This window comes from Poromitra crassiceps, assembly GCF_964638095.1.
Source record: "Poromitra crassiceps genome assembly, chromosome: 2".
In the NCBI taxonomy this organism is placed as follows: domain Eukaryota; kingdom Metazoa; phylum Chordata; class Actinopteri; order Beryciformes; family Melamphaidae; genus Poromitra; species Poromitra crassiceps.
Window position 1 is genome coordinate 78,038,628 of NC_139624.1, and position 21,518 is coordinate 78,060,145.

The 21,518-nt window shown below is 46.8% G+C and overlaps 1 protein-coding gene across 1 annotated transcript in view; it reads left to right on the top strand.

Moving 5' to 3' along the window:
• The window catches only part of tpk1 (thiamin pyrophosphokinase 1), a 211,292-nt gene that overhangs the window by 148,333 nt on the left and 41,441 nt on the right, over positions 1 to 21,518 (top strand). The window contains exon 7 of the mRNA XM_083632286.1: positions 2,081 to 2,189. Within this exon, the coding sequence (XP_083488412.1) occupies positions 2,081 to 2,189 (109 nt within the window). The remainder of the gene's footprint in view (positions 1 to 2,080; positions 2,190 to 21,518) is intronic.

Genomic DNA, 21,518 nt, shown 5'->3' on the forward strand with positions numbered 1-21,518 from the left:
ACGTGATCTCGGTCACCAAGTCTCGTGAAGTCCCGCGATACTTTCCTGCCGACTGGCCAAGTACAGGAGGACGCTTTGCGGTGGTGGTTTTAGCGCAACCTATGTGGGGTTTGGCATAACCTTCGTTATTTCGAATCCCACATAGGTTACGCCAAACCCCACATAGGTTGCGCTAAAACCACCACCGCAAAGCGTCCTCCTGTACTTGGCCAGTCGGCAGGAAAGTATCGCGGGACTTCACGAGACTTGGTGACCGAGATCACGTTTGAGGTAATTTGATCCCTGTGCAACTCCAGGAAACAGCCTTTAACGAAATATCACTGTGGTGGTTCTTGAGGGATCAGATTATGACGATATTTGGCGAAAACGGGAATAAAAATAGCTATTTAGATGCAGGAAAGACAGGCTCACACTTGGCCCCAAGTCAGCTCCATTTTACAACTGACTTGGACGCTATTGATGTCAAAACAACGCTAGGACGGCCAGAAACACCGCGGAGATCGCCTGGTGCGTGGCCAAATCATAATTAACACATTAAGTGCCAGAGACGGACTAATTCGTCTTACATAATCCAGCGCTTAAGTGCCAAGGACGGACTAACTCGTCTTACATAAAGATTTTTTTTTTTTGACAGTGGGACATCAATCAACCCCTTTTACATCTTCGAGATAAGTATTTGCAGCAAGAGCATGTGTGTAATCTATTTTACCGACCACTAAGTGGCGACAGAGACCGAGAGAAGTCACAGCCACGGGACCCAAAAGCCACAAAAGCAGCCGCCTCGCCCGGACACACACACACAGAACGGACAGAGATCCCTTCCCCCCAGAGCCGCGCAGCAACGCGCGAACACACACACACACACACACACACACACACACACACACACACACACACACACACACACACACACACACACACACACCGCGGAAGCAAGCCATTCAAGGAAATGGCGACGCGATTTTACAGTAATCCATATCCATTTCAGACTCGTCTTGCCCGACAGGCAAGCAGGCAGGCAGGCACGCAGACAGACAGGCAGGCAGCACAACGCGCTTCTGACACGCCCGCTGAAGCCAGGAGGAAGGAGGAGAAGACACACGGAGGGAGGAGTTTGAATGAGAGGGGTGTTTCCTGTTGTTATGGAGGAAATTACTGTTCAAAACTATTGTTTAGAATGTCTGACGGTCTTACTGATGCCAAAAATGAATGGTTAAAGTGACTGTTTCACAAAAAGCCATTTATCTCTGAATAAATTTCCAGACGCTGAAACCATGCTGTACTCAACGGCTAATATCTACATAACTACTAACTCTGCAAACTAACTCTTTTAGACAGAGAAAGCACACATTCTATTAGTTATTTTTAGATGATTGATGTTCATGAATTCTTAACAGAAAATAATCCTCGGCTGTTCTAAAATGAGCCAGAATCGTCAAAAACACCCCTGGCACAACTTACCTACAGGAATGAAAACATGGCTGGCACCCAATGTGTTAATGCCAGGAGATGGGTCCAGGTTCAAAAAAACCGAAATTCTCCTTTAAGCAAAAACAGCAGCAAACGAGGACGAGAACCAGTTTGCTAGCGCACAACATTTTATCACAACGAAATGTGATCCAGGAAGGGCCATTAGGGACCTAGCTGGGCCTGGAGGCGTATACCAATCAACAGAGTGACTTATCGAGCTGCTGACCCTACAGCTAAAAATCAACATCACCTCGTAAAATTATAACTCGTCACCTAATTTAGTTAAGAAAATTGTGGGAAACTGCACTACTAACTTGCACTAAATGGGTCGCAGCTATTGCTTGCGGGTCCCAACTTGACAAGAGTAATAATTGATTTTAATGGGTGGAGAAGCTACGATTCTCATTTGGGGCCAAGGCTAAAAAAGTTTAATAACTCTTGCTCCAAGTTAATCTCCTTCTTTGATTTGCTTTCTCTTTTAATCTTTCTCGTTATCTGTCTCTTTGTCTGTGCTTGCCTCTGGCTTTCACACACGCACACACACACACACACACACACACACACACACACTTTTGCACTTTGCACTCACACTGTGTCTTTGCATCTGCAGGGCAGCCATACACTGGGGGTGAACACGGGCCTGGAGGGGGAGTGGTGCAGCCTGGTCCCAGTAGGCGGGCCTTGTCAGACACTCACCACCGGACTCAAATGGAACCTGAGTGAGTGGAGCAGAGCTCAGCCATGCACATCACACACAAACCATCCATTCAGTATATATGTGCATTAATGTACCACAATGAATGCATCTAGCACACATTGTATAAAAATCTCATATGTACGTCGCTTTGGATAAAAGCGTCTGCCAAATGGGAAATTGTAAATCGCAACCATTAACCCCGGAACTTGCAAGCTCAACTTCAAATCAGCACTCAGCAGCAACTTTCCCCTCCACTTCATCTGCAACACGCATAATGGGAACTATATTTCAGATGCATGCTGCGCTTCGGTCCAAATAAATGAGACTAAAACAGCCGAAACGGGTCTCACATATTATATACACGCATGTGTGGAGACCACAGTTTGCTCTTCATGTTCTTCTGCATTGTCTGAAAAGCCAAACAGACACCCCTCTGAGATCTCCCGTGGTTTCACCCCATCAAGGCCTTATGTCCAGCTGCTTATTCTTCATGAGGTTGCACCGACCTGGGCCAAGGCCTGTCAGCGGGGTTACATAACGTGTCTGCTTCTATGTGGGAGTCCACCCTCATCTTAGAGAGAGTGAGAGAGAGAGAGAGAGAGAGAGAGAGTGTGTGTGTGTGTGTGTGTGTGTGTGTGTGTGTTCACACGAGCAAACACGCGTCTTGGTGGGTCCACCCTCATCTCAGAGAGAGAGAGAGAGAGAGAGAGAGAGAGAGTGTGTGTGTGTGTGTGTGTGTGTGTGCACGCGCGCATTTTTGTGTGTGTGCGTGTGTGTGTGTGTGTGTGTGTGTGTTTGCGGAGGCCTGTACACATGAGCAAACACGCCTATGTGTATGTGCTTGTCTCTACATATGTGTATCTGTGTGTGTGACGGTGCGAGCGAGTGTTTTCGGGACCTGTTTATTAACTTTTTTTATCAGCTACAATGTGTTGTGTATATTTACTCAGCACACCTGTGAGGTGGCCTTCTGAATGGTAATGAGGGGGGATTTATACATGAGAGTGTTATGCAGATAAGCCAGCAATATTAAGACTCATAATTAATCACACGCATAATTAGAAGTAATGATTTCCTTCTGGGGTCGGGAGGAAAGACCAGAATATGAAATAAAAATTGTCAATACATCAGCAAGAAATTTTAGTTTTAGTTTTTGCAAAGTATCTCAAGGGCTTGGAGCCAAAGCGGCGTAAGTGTGTTATAGTAGATTTTACAGGAGAGCCAAAACAGATTTTGGTCAAACTTGGATCAGCTGCCGTTTCCACATACTAAGCACAATATTTAAACTTTTTTTCTGTCATCAGATTGTGCATTACAATAAAAACAATACTGCTACAGTTTAAGTTTAATTATATTTGTTAACTTTTTTAAATGGCAAAAGAGTGAAATATGCCTTTTTGGCACAAACGTTGTCCCAATACAGCCATGCAGAATATGGTCAGGTGACATGTAAGTAAACAATTGGAAAACACTTTAATTGTAATATAAATCTAGCAACTCTATTTGTATCAACACTGAAATATAAAACAAACCACACCGCCTACTATTGGTCCGTGATCGGCAAGCTGTGCAATCACTGGACAGGCGGCCTGTCAATCACGCCCAAAACATAGTCTTTTCTATTATCTATTTTACTCTAAATTGGTGAGTTTATATTTTTTTTAAATCACCCCTGTTCAGTTGTTGGTGAGATTAGCTATATAGATAAAACAATTTTTTTGAACCAGGCTGTAAACCTGTTTAATCCTGTTGTAAAGTCGGGCATTTTAACATGTGGGTGAACTTCCTTTTGGAGCCAGCCTCAAGTGGCCATTCAAGGAACTACAGATTTGATCACTTCCGCATAAGCATCATCCTTCAACCCCCGAGCTTGTCGGCTGCCCAGGACACATCACTTATTGATGATTCCAGGGACACATTCAAAGGCCTGTAAAACCTCCTCATAACACTGAGGGAGACCGTTGGCTACCAGCAGTCTTACTATCAGAACTCATCTTGCTTAGTTGACACTCCTAACATTATAAAATAACATTTTGAATCTATAGGCATAAGTATTTCATGGGAATATTAACACGTTTACATTCATCTCATATTGACCTAGAATATAGGATAGTAAAAATGATGTGATCATGCTGCCATGCTAGCATACTGTACTTACGTCAGCATATTTTGAGTTGACCTACAGTAAGCGTGGTTAGAAACCTCTACCCACAATGCATTGTCAAAAGTGGGGCTTTTCTTGGTGTCGAAAGGGCATAAGTGCAGTTATGCCCTTTTGTCAGCAAACAAAACCATGCTTTTACTGTTACGGCATTCAATAGCCACTTTCACACATGTCTGGAATTCAGGAGTTATCTAGAGGGCATCCGTATGGCGGTGTATGTGTGAACAAATTTTGGTGGCTCATGCGCGCTCCCGCGAGCCTCCTCCTAGCCGGAGGTAAGTCTTGGGCTCAGGGTACACACAGGGGCGGATTGTCCCCCCCCCCTTCAGAGCTCCGTGAAGTAGCCAGTGCTGCACTCACTGAGCTGCACTCAGAGTGCATGAGGACAGAGACAGAAAGCCAGCGTGACAGATTATTATTATAGAAATAGTCGATGTGAATGAGCGAGCAAAAAAACATCATGCCGCGCTTCATTGGAAGTTTTTCCAATGAAGCGCGAAGCGCCTCAAACCTGTTCCGTGTGCGACAGCCAACATGTTGCTGGATTGAAAGGCTCATGGCTCTGATCCGATTTCCTTTCTGCATAGCTTCGCACAGCACACACATTTAATGAGCATTTTTGGACGCGAGGGTCGTCCCGCTTCCCAGTATTGGACATCGCTAGGTAGGGTATCTGGATCTGGTTGCATTCATGTCCTTGATTTAACGTTTACACAGCGTTTGTGAAGATTCAAGGGCAGAACCGCAAATTCCAAGTAGCGTCAAGTCAGGCAGTATAAAACCAAAACTTCCGGGTATAACCTTCGCAATAATGGCAATTAAATAAAGTAAATGCACGTGTAATGTTTTTGTGTGTGTGTTTCGATAGACACAGAACAGAGATAAACTGGAAGAATATCTGCTCCCTTCGAAAAGTCAATTTTAACCCGTAGTGAGTCGACCATTCTGATTTTTTGTTACTAAGTAATACAACATTTATTTTATTTTGAAGGTAAAAACGTCTAGCTTCCTGTATTCTGTATAATTCTAGTAGGTTTGATGCATTTTAGGACTGAACATAGCAAAGACCTGTTTTCTGTGTAGTGCTTGCGACTCGAGGAAATCTTAATTAATTTAATTAATTACTGACGTTATGCGCAAACGAGTATATGCCGTGAACGTTAGGCAGTTATCGCCCATTATGTATTTTTAGTTTTCACAACTCCCCATTGTGTGGTCATGGCCAAATTCCCCCACTCCCGCCCCCTCCACCGCTCTACTTTACAAACTCTGCGGAGGTGCTACTCATGTGTGAAAGCAACATGCCTCATGTCTGAAAGGGTACACTTCACGTATCATCCGGGGCAGGCTCAGTGGGGAGCAACCCTCACCTGATCCGGAGTTCATGTGTGAAAGTAGCTAATGAGACCTTTCTACATAATAGGGATGCACGGTATACCGGTACCAGAATAGAACTGCGATATCCTTCTATTAAAAACGGTACTATCCCACGTTAATTTAGTACGATACTTAAAGAAATGTCATGGTTGCGTCAGTGTGCGACCGTGGTGAATGTAGCGGAGGAGACCGCAGCTCCGCAGCTGCTCTCTGACTGTCTGTGTGTGAGCCTCAGCCTGCAGAGTTCACCTCTCCCCTCTCTCTCTCTGGTCACACAGCTCAAATTTCACTCCTCAGCAACCCTGATCCACGGAGTGTACAAGCAGTCTTGTAGAGAAAGCAGATGCACGAAGCGAAATATGGAAGTATTTTCCTTACGTTGCCGACAGCGAAGGCAAGCCCGTGGACACACACATCAAAGCCAGTCTGTAAAAAGTGCTTCAACGCGACGCAGGTGAACGGATTCAACATCGAACCAGCCAGGCTATTTCTCTCAGACAGGCATCCTGACTTGTTTCAGTTCAAAGACTGGTTAGCGAATGTGAAGGATACATACATGCCCTCTTAAGTCAAACGAGTGTGATTTATTGTGTGACAAGCGAACTTGTTTCACCATCAGAGTTTTGACGAGGCAATTAAGGCAATGGGTATGCGCTGCCTAGTAGGTTACAAGCACAGACAGAATGAACAGTCACGACGGTAGATATAACGTAACTATCAAAGAGATCATAAACTCAATGCAAAAGCCCCAATACCACCATGGACCTGACTCAAATATGTACTAAATAATTAAATCAAGGCCATAGAGTGTCATTAAAGCCCTTACATGGCATGCAGCAATCTGATGTCCCCCATACTAATATTTACAATTATCCAACCGTTAATGTTACAGTAATTCATTGTCAAAAACACACCTACATGTGTTAGACCACACAATAAACCACTGCCACATAGCCTATATTTCAATAGCCTATTTATTGTGCATGCAAATAATAAACATCAATGACATTAACTCTAAATCTGGCACTTAAAGGAGAATTTCGGTTTTTTACACCACGGTCCTCATTTCCAGCTTAAAATATGATGTTTTCTAACCACAAATACTTTTTGGTTCATTCGGATCGCCACAGAAGATTTGTCGCACCGAGTACACTCCTCAAACACTCAAAACAGGCTAGAACGAGAGCCTGCGGGGCATGCTGCTTACCCTGCGTAAATGACACTTTTTCGGTCACATCGTGGTTCGTTATGGTTGTAAATATAATTATGAGAACATAAAATAGATCTCTAACTAACCGTCCTCTGCTCCCGAGTGCCGACAGCCCACTCCGTTTGCTGTCCGGGTGTCCATCACATAACATCTCCCGCTGCTGTTGTTGTCGATATGTGGCATGATTCCACACGAGCGGTAATGGAATTGAAACGTCCATAATCTTGACATCAGATATCTATAATAATGCCAAGCTAGAAGCTAAGCTAACAACATCACCGAGCGACTCAACTCTGATCTGCCCCGGATGGGCTTGCAGTGCTTATGTACTTCTTCTGTGGTTTCTCTTCTTCTAGCTACTGTAAACAAACAGAAGCGCTTCTCACTGCATCTTCCCAAGCACATCCGGGGCACCCGGACAGCAAACGGAGTGGGCTGTCGGCACTCGGGAGCAGAGGACGGTTAGTTAGAGATCTATTTCATGTTCTCATAATTATATTTACAACCATAACGAACCGCGATGTGACCGAAAAAGTGTCATTTACGCAGGGTAAGCAGAATGCCCCGCAGGCTCTCGTTCTAGCCTGTTTTGAGTGTTTGAGGAGTGTACTCGGTGCGACAAATCTTCTGTGGCGATCCGAATGAACCCAAAAGTATTTGTGGGTAGAAAACATCATATTTTAAGCTGGAAATGAGGACCGTGGTGTAAAAAACCGAAATTCTCCTTTAATGTTGATGAAGCTCAAGCCCAGGATGATTAGCCCACATACAGCACTGAGCACACTACAGTTGATGTGCACTAAAGTAGACCGAACACAAAATGAAATGAATCAATACACCTGGGCAGAGTTCTGCACTCTACTGAGCACATTTCTCCTTTTCTATTTAGTCAAATTTAAAATTTAGTCAGTTAGATTTAAAAATGACAATGATATCAAACTGAAAAATGTAATATGTTATGATTATTATTACATTCCACAATTTTTCCTGATGTTTTAAGTTTTTGCCATGGTATTGTTTCAGTATCGGTATCGAGATACTTAGGCAGGTATCGGTATCGAACTCATAATTTTGGTATCGTGACATCCCTACTACATAATACTCATATTCGCTCCAAATCACACTTTGTCTCCAACCCTTGATAGGTGACTGCCGTGTGTGTGTGTGTGTGTGTGTGTGTGTGTGTGTGTGTGTGTGTGTGTGTGTGTCTTGTGTTCGCTCCCTGCCATCTTAATTTGTTTGTGCATGTGTCTTGAAGCACCTCATTAATTGTGTGTGTATGCAAAGGTTTTTGATGCGGCTTGCTTGGGGAAGCCAGAACCAGCACTGTGCTACTCTCTGATGAGTTTGAAGTGTTGCTGCGATGAAAAATATATGATCTTCATAAAGAGAAGAGTTTTGGTCTGTCAGCCATTACAGCCTGCCCCAAAGGAGGCTTTTGCTTGCAGCCAGAGCTTGTTTAAACCCTCTTTAATGAATTTTAACTCAATGATTCATGTTGTTTTGATCCAAAGTATAAATTTGGGATGTGATAGAGAAAATGTAAGTTCCATTGGCCTTATTCATAAAGCAGATATTTAACAGTTATCTATCTTATATAAATTTGGCAATGTGGGCAATCTCTGTTCTCTGTCTGCCGTTCTCTGTCTGTCTCAATTTTTTGCGTCGGCCACAGCTCTGCCGTTTTACTTGCGATCGGGCTGAAACTTTCAGGGGGTGTAAAGAGCCAGATTTTTTAATTAGGTGATTGCCCTAGTTACCGATGTCATCAGTGATGATGTCATCAGTGATGTCATACAGAGGCATTGTGAGATTATTGTGACATCACTGATGATGTCATCAGTGACACACACAGTGTGAAAACCAAAACGACTCAAAGCTACAAGACAGACAGTTGTATAGTGTGAAAAGAACAGAGACTGATGACTGATGAGGATCTTGTAGTCTGTACCTGCCATTACTGGTACATGCAACAGACATGCATCTATCCGTTTTATAATTCTGTCCATTTTCTGATCGATCAGTGTGGACATGGCCTTAAAGGGATAGTTCGGTTTGTTTGAAGTAGGGTCCTATCAGCTAGTTGCATACACTAGTGAGGTCTCCAGACCATATTTCAAGCTGAAGGCCACTCATGCATAATCCGATCATCCCCTGACGACAGTCAAGTCCTAGCATAACGTGGTCAGTCAAAGTCTGCTATGACGTCAAATATGACGTCAGTTAATCCTCATATATATAGCAAGGGTTCTACGTCACCTCTCTCTCTCTGGCCGATCATAGCAGCAGTAGCTTCACGGCAGTCCATCTCCCTCGAAGCCGTCCTCCGAAGCGTTGTTTTGCACCAGATCTGCAGACCGAATCAGCACCCACAAGCCTTCTCTACCGTGGATATTCCCCGCAGATCTCTCAACGTGTTGGCGAAGCGACCGGACCACTAGCTGCCAGCATAGCCCCGACGAGAAGGCCCAGCGCGCGTTTCCGTGGCACGGGGCGCGCCACTGCGACGGCCCGTGGTAGGAGAACAGAAGACGAAGCGCCGCGCCGTGGACGCCCAAGAACGCGTGCGAGCGTGCCGGAGGGAGAGGCCGCTCGGCGCGGACGTGCGAGAGGCCGCGGGCGAAGACCAGTAGAGGCAGCTGCCCCGAGAGCCGGGAGCCGCTGGGGAAATGCAGGCCGCGGGGCCGCCGCGAGACGCCACGTACTTCCTGCTCGCACTGACCTCCAGGCCGCCGGGCAGATTCACGGTGATTGACGGGAACCGGCTTGGAGAAGCGCTGAAGCTGGAGTGCCGTAGCATCTCGGGCACTCTGGGCAGACCGAAAGGTCCATGGGGCGAACGGTTCATTCTGGCGACAACAGCTGAAATGTAGTGCAATTTGCTTTCCCTTCCAAATCCAGCGACGTAAAATAATCCATTCACGAAAAGAATAAGCAGTCCCAGGAATGCATGGACGATAATAGTTTAACGTTACATGCAGTTAAGCAGAAAGTCGCACTCGGCAGTAAAACTCGCATCCATGTAACGTTAATCCATCGGGTGTCCTGTTCTTTCTGTCACGAAGACTATAATCCACCAGATCACATGACGTTTTGTCATCAAGTCTTTAATCCACCGTCACACTTCAGGACATCCTCTTAATCCAAAACAGAGTGTGAAAAGTAGTTGTCTCTCTCCTTGTTGTTGTGTTTGTGAAACGGAGGTTTACGGTAACCAGAGACCTTTTATTGTAAAGATGCGACAGCACACAGCCAATCCGCCATTTTGGAGACTAAGCTTCTGCCCCAGCAAGGAGCCGTATTTCAGGCCAAAATGGCCGCAGCGCTGTTTTCAAAAAGGCACTATATACTCTTGCCTTCTCATTCTCAATTATCTTTGCTGTTACACGCAGCTGAGTTTGTTTATTTTCTACCTCTGGGTCCCCAGTGACCCCATGTGACTGATGGTGACTGATAAATTAAATTAGGAAGCTTCTGCGATGATGACAATGATAATTTCTTAACTTTAGCCGATCTGAGGGGGTTTATTTGAACAACAATCTTAAAAAACAACAACTCCACTATCACCCCCCCTTCCTGGAGCCCGACGACACCTTCATAATACCAGACTCGCTGTTAGTCGTCTTGGACATGGACGAGGGGACGTTAGGTTTCATAGTGGACGGACATGACCTAGGGGTGGCGTTCGGAGGACTTAAGGGCAGGAAGGTGTACCCCGCAGTGAGCGCCGTGTGGGGACACTGCGAAATACGAATCCGGTACATAAACGGACTCGATCCGGATCCCCTCCCTCTGATGGACCTGTGCAGGCGCTCTGTGCGGGCGGCTCTAGGAAGGGACCGCCTGAGCGGAATCCACGGACTGCCCCTACCCGCCTCTCTCAAGAGCTACCTGCTCTACCAAGGACGGGGTTGACGACCACAGCACACCGAGCATACCCCGGAGGACCAGTCACCCGTGGATGCGAAAGGACCCATGAGGAAAGTATCAGTACTTCAGCATTTAAACGGGCAATCTACCAGTCCAGTAAAATCAGACGTATTCTCATCTCTTTAATACTCCGTCTGCCCGCAACGGCCCGCCCCACCAAACAGAAATACTGTCTTACATTGCTCCTCGTGTGTTGACTATATAAAGCGAAGCTGACTGACAAGGTATTTGGCCTGTGATCTGACTGTTCTATCCAGTGGGCATCTCAGCCTGCCTATTTCCGACGCCTAAGCGGAAATCGCTTTCTGGCAAATGGCCAGCGGGAGTCACAATAATAATAATAATAATAATAATAATAATAATAATAACAACAATAATAATAATAACCACGCAAGGGGCCATTCTAACACCCCTGGCCCACGGAGCTTGTCTGAGCATCAGCTAGAATGAGCGTTACTGCATAACTTTCGGACCGAAGCCAGACGGCCCAGGGAATGCTGACGTCTTTCCGTGTTAAGCTACCCGGTCTTAATACACCACTTCCTGTTCTTAACGAATTTCAAAGTAAAATGCCTCCGGCATTTCTTCAGAAGCAGAATCAGAATGACTTTAATTCTCAGCCTGCCTATTTCCGACGCCTAAGCGGAAATCGCTTTCTGGCAAATGGCCAGCGGGAGTCACAATAATAATAATAATAATAATAATAATAATAATAACAACAATAATAATAATAACCACGCAAGGGGCCATTCTAACACCCCTGGCCCATGGAGCTCGTCTGAGCATCAGCTAGAATGAGTGTTACTGCATAACCTTCGGACCGAAGCCAGACGGCCCAGGGAATGCTGACGTCTTTCCGTGTTAAGCTACCCGGTCTTAATACACCACTTCCTGTTCTCAACGAATTTCAAAGTAAAATGCCTCTGGCATTTCTTCAGAAGCAGAATCAGAATGACTTTAATGATCCCCGAGGGGAATTTGGGACAGGTTACAGTAGCTCGCTCACAGAACACACATAGCTTAAAATAAAATAAACAGTAGTAAATGCAACGCAAATGCAATATTAAGTAATAAGCAAAAAAAACAAAAAACAACATAGCATAGAATAACTAGTAAATGCGCTAGAAGCAAAAATAAGCGGAATGTCTAAGTAGCAAAATACAAAATACGTCAGGTAAGTATACATTCCGTGTCAATTATCATTATTGCACCCTGGACTATATTAAGTCGGCTTGCCCTATACGCTACACGTGACTCAGCCAGGCACAGTTAACCTATCGGCTGGCTCAGTCTCAGGGAGACTGAGCGTCTCCGAGGTGCTCTTTTAAGAGAGGCATTAAATAGACCAATGGCCACAGGCAGGAATGATTTCCTGTGCCTCTCCGTACTGCATCTAGGTGGAATCAGTCTCTCACTGAACGTACTCCTGTGTTCGACTAGCACGCCGTGGAGTGGGTGCGAGTCATCGTTCATGATGGAGCGTAGCCTGGACAACGTTCTCTTCTCTGACACCGCAGTCAGAGAGCCCAGATCCAGCCCCACAATGTCCCTGGCCTTACGGATCAGTTGTTGAGTCGTTGGCATCCGCTGCCCTCAGCCTGCTGCCCCAGCACACAATAGCATACAGGAAGGCACTAGCCCCCCTTCTGCCCCTTCTCGTCCATGGCTCACTACGTCAAGCTCAGGCCTCGGACCGGCCCCTCGGCTCCCCTGTTCCTCATCGCACCCTGTCACCACATGACAAGATCCTGGTTCACCCTGCACCTCAAGCAGACGCTCCAGCAATGCAACCTCCCGACGAAGAACTACTCCAGCCACTCCTTCAGGATCGGAGCGGCCACCTCGGCCGCCGAGCAAGGAGTGTCCTCCGCCTCCCTCCAGCAAATGGGCCGCTGGTCCTCATCGGCTTTCTCCAGCTACATCTGTTCCTCACCGCACCTTGTCACCACATGACAAGATCCTGGTTCATCCTGCACCTCAAGCAGACGCTCCAGCAATGCAACCTCCCGACAAAGAACTACTCCAGCCACTCCTTCAGGATCGGAGCGGCCACCTCGGCCGCCGAGCAAGGAGCGTCCTCCGCTTCCCTCCAGCAAATGGGCCGCTGGTCTTCATCGGCATTCTCCAGCTACATCCGCCCGGAGCAGGCGGCCATACTGGCGGCCCAAAGAACCCTCCTCCCTTAAATCGGTGAGCATGGCAACAAACAGTTCCCGGACTTCCGTGCCGAAAAAAAAAAAATGTCTCGTTGGTGGTGGCCCCCCGAAAGCATGGCGCCCAGTAAGGCGCAGTAAATTCCCCGGTTCATTTTTGGGGGGGGATAGAGAAAGAGAGAGTCGGAGAAAGTCAGGGTAGTTGCGCCAAGGCAGCCAAGTAGGCCAAGCCGGGAAGCGCCAAGCTAAACTTTAATGTACCAAGATCGAAGGCCCGACCGAGTTGGGAGCGCCAGCCGCAAATAGCTGTAAGTCGCCAAAAAGGTCGAAGGCCGGAAAAGTACAATCGCGAAGCGCCAAGGCGGCCAGGTAGGCCAAGCTGGGAAGCGCTATCGCGAGGTGCCCGACCGAGTTGGGAGCGCCAGCCGCAAATAGCTGTAAGTCGCTAAAAAGGTCGAAGGCAGGAAAAGCACGTACCAAGGCCCGACCGAGTTGGGAGCGCCAGCCGCAAATAGCTGTAAGTCGCTAAAAAGGTCGAAGGCCGGAAAAGTACAATCGCGAAGCGCCAAGGCGGCCAGGTAGGCCAAGCTGGGAAGCGCTGTCGCGAGGTGCCCGACCGAGTTGGGAGCGCCAGCCGCAAATAGCTGTAAGTCGCTAAAAAAGGTCGAAGGCAGGAAAAGCATGTACCAAGAACGAAGGCCCGACCGAGTTGGGAGCGCCAGCCGCAAATAGCTGTAAGTCGCTAAAAAGGTCGAAGGCCGGAAAAGTACAATCGCGAAGCGCCAAGGCGGCCAGGTAGGCCAAGCTGGGAAGCGCTATCGCGAGGTGCCCGACCGAGTTGGGAGCGGCAGCCGCAAATAGCTGTAAGTCGCTAAAAAGGTCGAAGGGAAAAGTACAATCAACTACTGGCGCCTGCAGATCTCAATTAACCTCCGGTAATCAGATCCTCCTTTTGGGGGATCTCCTAGCCTATGCAGGTGCCCTCCTCTTGCCTCAAGAGCAGCGCCACTGGCCAATGGAGTCAAGCGCCAAAGTATTTGCCATGCATGCCGATTGCTAAATAAAGTTTGTCTAATCCTACCAACTGGCCTCTCATGATTGAAGTGAGGTCTCCAGACCATATTTCAAGCTGAAGGCCACTCATGCATAATCCGATCATCCCCTGACGACAGTCAAGTCCTAGCATAACGTGGTCAGTCAAAGTCCTAGTATGACGTCTGCTATGACGTCAAATATGACGTCAGTTAATCCTCATATATATAGCAAGGGTTCTACGTCACCTCTCTCTCTCTGGCCGATCATAGCAGCAGTAGCTTCACGGCAGTCCATCTCCCTCGAAGCCGTCCTCCGAAGCGTTGTTTTGCCCCACCCACCTCCCCAGTCCGCCACCAACGAGTCTTGACTCCTGATCCCCCACGGGGGGGGGGATCTCCTAGCCTATGCAGGTGCCCTCCTCTTGCCTCAAGAGCAGCGCCACTGGCCAATGGAGTCAAGCGCCAAAGTATTTGCCATGCATGCCGATTGCTAAATAAAGTTTGTCTAATCCTACCAACTGGCCTCTCATGATTGAAACTAAAATAGGTACAGTGTTCTGGGCGCTGGGCGCACCGTTTATCGAGACCCAGCACTCCAAGCAACAGCCCCCACAGCTCTGTCTATCTAGTACAGGGGGCCAAGAACTAAAACGTAATTTAGCCACCTAAAACAACACCCACCTAAACAAATCGATATCTGTGTACATGCACGCTCTATTTTGACAATATTCAGCGCTTTACTTTTCCGCCAAACAGCCGTCGCATTTGCGACTGCTTTTTCTCCCAACCGTACAACTACCGTATTCCTCCGCTAAAAGCCTGCACAGAGCACAGAGCCGCGGTTTACAAAACAGGAAGGCTTAGAAGAGAGACAAAACACTGACTAACTTTAGAGACAACAAGTCACCTGGCCTCTCTGGTCTGGGACATTTTCCCCAATTTATCCTGGGAATGGTGAAAAAGGTCTGCAGGCAGCATATTATGGCAGTTCCTCGTAGCTCTCTTTCTGCCTGTTCACTCTCTGCAAAAGTTCCTCTTCTGTATATTACTCTCTCTGGTTCATAATTGTATCCTCTTGTCACCAAGGTGAATGGCATATCGTCCTCGCTATCAAAATCACTCATATTTTTGTTCGTGTATTCTATTTGTTGTGTCTTCACTAACAAGCTGGGAGAAATAACCCAAAATAACAGCTGATCTGCGGAGTAATCCAGCGCAGCGGCTCTAGCGGAGGAATAAGGTAGTTGTACGGTAAATGGTAAATGGTCTGCATTTATATAGCGTTTTTATCCAAAGCGCTTTACAATGAGTAGATAGTCTACATTCACCCATTCATACACCAATGGCGGCAGGCTGCCACGCAGGGTGCCTACACACCATCGGGAGCAATTTGGGGTTAAGTGTCTTGCCCAAGGACACAACGACAGCAGCTGGGAGGGAGCGGGGATCGAACCGCCAACCCTTGCGTCATTGGCCGACCCGCTCTACCTCCTGAGCTAAAGCCGTCTCCAACGGCGGTACGGTTGGGAGAAAAAGCAGTCCCGAATGAGACAGCTGTTTGGCGGAAAAGTAAAGCGCTGAAAATTGTCAAAATAGAGCGTGCATGTACACAGATATCTATTTGTTTAGGTGGGCGTTGTTTTAGGTGGCTAAATTACATTTTAGTTCTTGGCCCCGTGTACTAGAGAGACAGAGCTGTGGAGGCTGTTGCTTGGAGTGCATGGATCTCGATAAACAGCGCGCCCAGCGCCCAGAACACTGTACCTATTTCAGTTAGAGTATGCAACTAGCTGATAGGACCCCACTTCAAACAAACCGAACTATCCCTTTAAGCTACTGCTCATCTCAACTGATGGCATGGATAATAACAATACTGTGGTCAGTAACATGAAGAAAACACTTTTCACACAGGGTTACACAAAGTTAATGTACGATGGAAGTCTATGTTGTGAGTAATATATAATGAAGTGACTTCAGTGGGGCAAAGATAATGTAGGAGGGCAGTCTATGTTGTGACTATACTGTAATGAAGTGACAGCAGTGTGGCAATGATAATGTAGGAGGGCAGTCTATGTTGTGACTATACTGTAATGAAGTGACAGCAGTGTGGCAATGATAATGTAGGAGTGCAGTGTACTGTGAGTTCTGTATAATGAGGTGAATGCAGTGTACTAATGAGATCACTGGCTGGAGAGAAGGATGGACTTCTCAGCTGGAAAAAACTTGGCATATATCAGATCTCTCTCTCTCACACACACACACACACACGCACACGCACACGCACACACACACACACACACACAGAGTTAGGTATCTCTCTCTCTCTGCCCCCTCTCATTATTAGATACTGTGACAGCTCCCCTACTTATCACCTTCTGCAGAATGAAAAAATATCTTGCGTTAATTTTCAATCATCAGTTCTAAAATCCCCCTGTGTGTGTGTGTGTGTGTGTGTGTGTGTGTCTGTGTGTGTGTGTGTGTGTGTGTCCGTGTCCGTGTCCGTGTCCGTCCGTCCGTCCGTGCGCGCGTGTCAGACAGAAGCTCAGGGCAATATTAATGAAAGACTATAATTCATGTTAATATATATCACACACACACACACACACACACACACACAGACATCCCGCCCTTCCAGTTACATGATAAGTAGACAGGGAGGTCTCAGGGATATTTCTGGATTCATGTCATCTGTAGCCAAGGGAGATATGATAATTGAGAAGACACATACACACACAAACACACACACACACACACACACACACACACACACACACACACACAAGCCCAAATACATTAGGTGCAGTCTGCCAGTCATTTTCAAAGTCAATCCAGAGCCAGAACTAATGTGGCGGAACCAAAGTTACTTCCCTGTTTGCCTGAGGCACATGCGCTGTGTGCACTCATCAGACTTCCTGGTATGTATTTACATCGAAAATGACCGTTTCCCGTAACGTTGGATTATTATTTCATCGTGTGGTGAGTACACGAGTCACAACGTACATGTACATGAGTGTTTCTGGCACTGTTGGAATGTGTATTTTGGGTGAGTAGGCAGCTGTAGCGTATACTGCCATTGTGCTAAACTTACTAGCAGGAGGGGCAACACACTTTCTCCTGCACGCACAGAGAAGAGGAAGGCTTCTACATTCTAGTTTCACTATCGGGAATATGGCCAATAGGCGACTCTCCCAAAATGTTGCCGTATCCCTTTAAGCCATAGCTGACTAAAACTTTTTATTCTATCGTGTGTGTGTGTGTGTGTGTGTGTGTGTGTGTGTGTGTGTGTTGTATGAATTGCTCGTCCAACAGTATCCATTGCTCCTACTGCACTTTTATACACTTGATGTAAATACAAAGAAACAGTTAAATGCCATTCTTAAAATGAATAGACCTAAACACCTGTTTGATATTCCCTTGAGTGCACATTAAAAAATAACAGACTCTGGGCATTAGATCAATCAAAACCAATCAGATTCCCTCTCTCACTCCCTTTATACCGTTTGTGGGTGTGGAGAACCCGACACATATTTGTATTATCGATCATAATCAAAAGATTTTTCACCTCATAATTTTCACATAAATGAAATAATGTTTCATGGACGCATACCATGGCTCAACTCGACGAGAATGCTACTGCTACCACGTGGTGGCAGCAGAGTTGCTCAGGACCCAGATAGGACCCCAAAGGCTGTAGGCTGCCCTAACTATGTCTGGGCCCTATCTTCCCAAAAGCGGTAATTTAGCGTTTGCGCTCGTTTAACGCTGTGCGCAATGCAAATTGGGGGCGGGCACAAGCGCATGCCTGTTATAATTGTACTGAGCATAGGCGTGCCACATGCCAAAGCAGACGTTTCAGCACTAAAATGTGGAGATAGATGGCATTATGCTATCGTCAGCAGCGCACAATTACTTTGCGCTAAGAGCTTTGAAAACCACCTCTTACGCCCAAATTCCACTGAATCCGCGTTCGGTCCGTCTGCGCTCCGGTACGGCTTCGGAGCCGATACGTTTCCACTCTAATCAATGTGTCAACTTCCACCAACTCCGCTGTGTTGCGTGTCTACTCCGTCCCAGCTCCGACGATCCGGAGCTCTCCGAAGCAGATACGCAAGGCTTGTATTTTTCACGGATGTCGGAGCAAAGCCGCAGCAAGTTGGGCGGAGCCAGGCCTGGAGTCAACAGGTCAGAGGTGCTTACAGCATTCAAGATCAAGCCAGAGGACAAACATGGATGAGGAAAAGTTCATAATTGAAGTGGAAAACCACAAAATAATATATGACACGACACATCCTTTTTACAAGGACAACACCAAGCAAGTCCACCCCTCCTCTGCTTCTCCAGTTGGGAACAATGATCTTCTGCCTGTTTGTTGTTGTATTTATCCAACATACAAATTGTCTCGCACGAATGCGCGCGATTTCACCGCGAGAACTTGTCGGTCTCGTCACTCCAGCTGTCTGGCGGAGCGGAGCCGTGACGTGCTCTGCACACAGCCGGTGAGTGTTGGCGGAGCACGGAGCATGGAGCAAAACCGGAGCACAGCCGCAACGCAACGCAAATGCACTCAGTGGAATCCCGGTGTTAGGCGCAAAAACACTGCTGCGCTTGATCGCACACCATAATATCCGCGCTGCGCTGCGCAGCGCAGAAACATCATTACGCACGGACGTTCCACGCCAGGACATCAAATTCTGCTGCTAAAATTGGATAACCAGCAGATTATTCGGCGAGGCAATCAACTATAATTCACTGAGAAACTTTTATCATATCACAAGGAGGGGTTATGGTAAATTAATTGAGAAAACTTGTACATTGTAGCCTACTTGCAATAAGCTATTCACCTTCACCTGCTATAACCCGGAGGGTCGTTGGCATCACAGCCGATCTAGCACAAGCCTCGGCACGAGTCGAGTTTGAATTGAGTCCACTGTAAATCCTCCAATCTTTTCTTTTGTCTCCGCCGTTTACCCGCTGCAAACACGTTTCTATTGTCCCACCCCAGTCAACAAAATAACCCGAATTGCATCAAAACTCAGATGTTTTTAACAGGTATATGATGTGATGGTGTCGTTATGAGATAGGCATAATATATACAGTCAATAGGCTTACACCTATCCAAATTATGCATGGGGAGAAGTACAGCATGCATCACGCAAATTGTATTACAGGGAGTGCAAGACGGGAATCTGATTGATGTAACGCCCAGGCATTGCCAGGCCACACCTGTGAATAATTCTGGTGGTTAACACCGCCCAAATCCCGTTTGCACTGTGCATAAATGATTTGGCACGCCTCTAATCTGCGCTTGTGCCCGTTGTTGTGATAAAGTATGCTCCCCCAGGGCAGTATGGGCAGTATGGCATCCTCACGAGATTTTGGGGCTGTTTCATCTTAAAAACAGGGAGGTCACGTCTACCCAAACAATTGTATCATTTTTCAACAGTTATGTTTCTGTATAAATCATTACAATTATGCTCCCGTGAGGTGGGGATGCTTTTTTTTGCTGCTGGGCGGGCAGGCGTGCAAAACTCGGCATACCACCTGGACAAATGCGCAAGGCGGACTGTTATCTTGCCTGCGTTAAAGCCCCAATCAGTAAGATTTTTGACATTTTTTACTGTAATATAACTGATTTTTAGTCACAGGACATGGTAGATTGACTTTTAATAGGGAGACCCTCGTCTTTATTTATCCCACACCGCCCTCCATTGGCCAGCACTGGGACTAAGCAGTTTGTCTGTCACGTCCCGTAGCAAGAAAAAAGAAAAAAAGAAAAGCATGCGCGCATGCGCTGTACAGCGGAAGCGCTGTGTTCATGAAAACGAGGAAGTAACTCGATTCGGATTTGCTACGAAAATGATGTTTCACGGAACTATGGATTATTATTTCATCACGTGGTGAGTACCCGATGTCGCAACATGTACATAGAGCTTCTGGCGCTGTGTTTTGTTGACTTTGAACGGCGATATCGTTATCGATACTAATGCACGCAGAGGGCGCAGTGGAAAACTTACTGAATGGGGCTTTAAGGCACGCGCAAACAGGTGCGCAAGTGCTAATAGGGGATATCGCCTGTACGAAGATAGGGCCCCAGCCTGACTGGAATTTGTACAGAGAATGCCTCCAGCTCGTCCACCATCCTGTAGTAGGCATGCTCCAGCCTGAGCCGAGGCTTTACCAGTCCTGTCAATTATACCGGCACAGAGTTCACACAGCCCACCTCCTGGGCCCGGTTCTTATGGCTCAGCCAGATGCCTACATGTAGCTTGGCAGTAGCGGACAAAAAGTTAATCAAGGTGTGCATCCTTTTTTTACTTGCCGAGTACCTGGGACCATACACAAAAAGTTTGAACTAAAAACCTCCGCCAAGCATAAAAACCAACCCCCCAACTGATCAAACCCACAAAAATGTGTACAAGGGCTTCAGGCTATGAACAAAAAGGCATGCTTCTCTGTGATCCGGATCAAGGTGTGCTATGTGTCTGTTCGTAGCTATTTTCCCATATACAATCCCCCACTGGAGGTCAGCTGACCGTTTGTCAACCAGTAGCTTGTACAGGGACCACCAGCGGCCTTTTGGGGAAGAGCCGGGACCAAAAAAACTCAGTGCACCTCGATGCTTCCATGGCTTGCAGGACTGAAAGTGCCTCACCTTCTTCATGCACACGAAGTAAATTTGCCTTTCTGCCCAAGTCCTCAAAATCTCAGAGCTTTCATGGGTGCGAAAGAAAGGAGCCCCCCCCCCTCCTCCTGCCACTCCCCCATGTTGGTAAAGACAGCCAGCCTTGGGAAAAGTGTACTCCACATCCTCCTCCCACTGGCTAGCCAGTGCACAGCTCTCCATTAAGAATCTCCCCAGGTGCTGCGGAAGAGAGAGAGAGCGAGACAATGGCAGATAGCAGCACACTATCATGTCGTTTCTTTTGCATTTACAAATAAGACATTCAGGTAGCTGTCTCTTGCAGTTGTGTTTTAACAATACAATTGGGAATACACACGGAACATGTCAGCTCTCCTAGAGTACCAGAGAGAAAGACATAAGCATCCAGGTATAAGGGGTGAAACAGAGCAGAATACTGACAGAGAGGGAGAGTGGGTGAGTCAGAAGACAGTAAGCAGGGAAGAGAAGGAGGCAGGGAGAGGAGTCAGAGCAGGGTGAAAAGGGCTGTAATAGAATGACAGAGAGAGAGAGAGAGAGAGAGACAGAGAGAAGGCAGGTTCACTGGATTCTGACACCGGAGGATTATGGAAACTGTTGGAAAGTGAATAGGAGCCTTTATGCACACATGCGTGCGTGCACACACGGACACACACACACCACTCCTGCAATGCAGTCTATTTGTATTCAGGTTTTTTCTTCTTCTCTTGTTTTATAGTTCCTGATCACATCCTTGGTTATTTCACTGCTGTTGCAAGTTCCATCATCTCCTCGTATTTTGTGCTCACTACCTTTTTTTCTTTTCTTTTTTACAATTTGACCATT